Source organism: Helianthus annuus, chromosome 4, assembly GCF_002127325.2.
Source record: "Helianthus annuus cultivar XRQ/B chromosome 4, HanXRQr2.0-SUNRISE, whole genome shotgun sequence".
NCBI lineage: Eukaryota > Viridiplantae > Streptophyta > Magnoliopsida > Asterales > Asteraceae > Helianthus > Helianthus annuus.
This window is the reverse complement of record NC_035436.2, coordinates 174,149,748-174,153,090: the sequence shown is the minus strand read 5'-3', so window position 1 is coordinate 174,153,090 and position 3,343 is coordinate 174,149,748. Positions and strand designations below refer to the sequence as shown.

Below are 3,343 nucleotides of genomic sequence, written 5' to 3'. Positions count from 1 at the left end.
GTCACATTATCCCCAAGTTCAAGAAAATTTCGTCCTGAGATTTAGCGCGCAACCACTGACAAACTTGTGTGTTTAATCGTTTTCGTGGGGTATCAAGGGCCAGATTCAAGGTTCATCACTCTCTAAGTGCCTGGGCAAGTCTTAACACAATTGCAAAAACTAAAACTAAACCACAACAAGACAAACAACAACAAGACTAGCCCGTAACAAGAATGCCTATGACTCAACAATGCAATGACCAAGAAAAGATAAAAGAGATAAAGAGTAGAAAGATCCCACAACAACCTCTGCCTTGTAACCTTCTAGGGTTAGAAAATACTAACTAGAAAAATCAACAATCACCTGGTCAGTTTGCCTTGATACCTTCTAGGGTTTCAGAGACCCACATAGGGTATAAACCTCTTGAAGCTAAGAGATCACTTCCACAAACAACCACTAAACCTTAACTAGGGTTTTAATCGCACTAGATCTGCTTCAGCACACCTCCCAAGACCAAGATCTTGAAATTCCTCAAGAGACAAGAAACCAATCATCCAATAACTAGAACCATATCCTAGATCTCACAGCGGAATACCCCAGATCCAGAATCAAGAGCTCAAAAATAGCTTTGATACCATGTAAAATGGTATGAAATCAACACAGAGACAAGAAATAGCGACAAAACTGTTGACAAAACTTTATTAATTTGACCCAAACCAAAAATCAGCCAAGCAAAGCCTAGATCTTACAATATGTAAGATCTATATCAATCAATACAAAATACAAGATCAATTGAAAATGTATATCAGTTGATCATAGAAAGAATGAACGACAATACAAGATCCAATCAGGATCTACAACTATGAACAAGAAGACGAACAATGAAGGATACGGAGAAAACTAAGACCAATATTTGAACAAGTAAAACCCTAGATACACTTTTATATCACCTCTCAACATAAGTTGCATTCTGCCCCTCAGAGTATCAACCTGTTATAACTTTAGCCCTTCAGTTTACCCCAATACCCCTCCAACTTTAGAGCCTACACACTTAACACCTCAAACGAATAATTCAGTCACAACAACCTTTGTAACAAGTAACAATTTTAAAACAAGTTGTTACAACTAAAACAAAACGTGACAACAACCCCTTATACACATGCTACATGAATTAGTGATAACTATGACATAGTTTAACAACCAATTTATCCTCTTTCTTTGAAGATGATATATTTCGTATCTTGTGTTGGAATTTGGGTCTATGAGTGCAACTGTCATGGGCCGTCCATGTGGTGTATGTTCTTACAAAAGTTATGTTTCAATGGGTAACTAGCGAGATGCAACGTGTGTCTTGCCGCGCCGATGCGAGGCGAAATCTTTTATTAAAACGGTATTTTCTTTTTAAATATGTATGCAATACAAATTCCGGTTTCAACTATTTTAGGATAAATTTAGAATCGCACGACACACATATACATGCATATATAGCATACTTTTATTTGGCAATATGCTGGGTTCCAACTTCCAAATATGATATTATTTAAGAAAAACCAAACATAAATAAAACTACTTGCAACACTGAAATCAAACACAATGCACCAACCGATACAATAAGTGATGGTTCCTCTTCAAAAAACTTGCAGACCAAGATCATCATTTGGGACTCCAGACAGTGAAATAAGTTTGAACGGCACTAAGAAAAAGAGCTATCAAAGCTCCAAGAAGTGAAAGAAACTTCCAGGGGCTCTTGCGATATTCGTGCGTAAGTTCAGAAATAGGTGTGTTACTCCAACCTTCATAATGACTTTGTATCTCATTCTTAACTTCAATATATAATTTTTGTGTAACTAAATCATTTGTTATTTCTTTGAAGAAATCCACTACTTCGTTGTTAGTCCCTAAGCCGTTTTCAAGCACCCCAGCTTTTATAAGAACCTTAACGTCCTCATGGTTGCAAATCAGAGACTGAAGAAGACAAACGTACGATGAAACCCATGCAATTTCTTTACCTGGGCACGTTTCATAGGCTATTAAGTTTAACAAAATAGGCTTGGTGTCATCATCCACGGTTATTGGAGGGAGTTCTACATACGATGAAAACATACACCCTCTTCTAGAGAAATTAATATGTTCCAAAGTCTCACATGGCTTGAAACGAATCCATACATCCAAAAGCTGGTTAACGTTGGGGAAATTACTGCTTTTGTAATTGTAACTTCGATTCAAATTCTTCGTGGGACGTCTTACAACTTGAGGTGTATGACTACGATGAAGAAGATGGAGAAGATGATCCGGTTCGGGGGATAATAAGTGTTGATCTGATGGATATGCCAACAAACTGGCAGAACGGATGAGCTGATGGATGTTCTTTTCGGTATCGACATACTTTAAATCGTATATTTTTGCCAAACTACTCATCACCACACTTAGAACTTGGAAGGGAATTTGGTTTTCCAACATAAACAAATCCTGACAAACAAACGAAAGTTGTTTGTAATTTAACTGTGGAAAATGATATCCCCACCACCATTTTTCAGAATTTACATAGTGCAAAATAAAACAAGAATCTAGCAACATCATCTTAGTAAAGACATCATCACTAAACTTGGTTGTCGAATTTTCTTCATAGAAGCTTCTTAATTTTTCCACCATTTGTTGTTCACCAAGTGTTTTATACAAACTTTTTAGGATATCCTTCTTGCCTTTAAGGAGCTTCATTGTGTAAACAGGCTTGAGTTTCTCGACAAATTGGAGTTTCGGTTCCCCAAAATGGTATGGACCAATGGAGACAACATTGGGAACATAGTATTTCTCGTAGTCGTCTTTCTCTCTCACCATTCTTGGAATTCTAGGGATACGTGACACTGATGACGGTGGGGGAGTGGGAGCATCATAGACAACAGAGTTAGAAATTGAGTCAATGATCGAGTCAATAATCGAGTCATCAGGGAGCTCGATGTTGCTATGGGTTTGGTCTTGCACCTGCATTTTTGGATTTGGAGGTTTAATATTGATGAATATAGGATCAAAAGCAAGTGTTCGGTTATGGTATTGGTACAAGGATGTTATATATAAACATGTGGTTATGTGTCTGCTGGGTGCATAACTGCATATCTATAGATGAAGTAAAGAATCATGGTACGATGCTATGCGTATGTTACTACCAATAAATTTGGAATATAATTTTATATACGAACTTAAACTTTGCGAGTTTCACATTACTTAAAAAAGAGGATTAGGATATCATATAGTTTGATATGTTGCAAAACATCTCACGAAAGGTTTTTCTTTATTAAAGTTTCAAACCATTATTTACTTATTTTATAAAATAATAAAAACGTATTTATATGTTTTTGTCAAACAT

The 3,343-nt window shown here is 36.4% G+C and overlaps 1 protein-coding gene across 1 annotated transcript; it reads right to left on the bottom strand.

Moving 5' to 3' along the window:
- Window positions 1–1,632: 1,632 nt before the first annotated feature.
- On the bottom strand, window positions 1,633–2,967 carry LOC110913127 (UPF0481 protein At3g47200). The gene has a single exon (XM_022157978.2). It carries the CDS (start codon window positions 2,965–2,967, stop codon window positions 1,633–1,635), a length of 1,335 nt encoding a protein of 444 aa, XP_022013670.1.
- Between the last annotated feature and the right edge of the window lie 376 nt (window positions 2,968–3,343).

Coding starts and splice junctions, on each gene's coding strand:
- LOC110913127 (XM_022157978.2), bottom strand. CDS start 2,967: ATGCAGGTGCAAGACCAAACCCATAGCAACATCGAGCTCCCTGATGAC.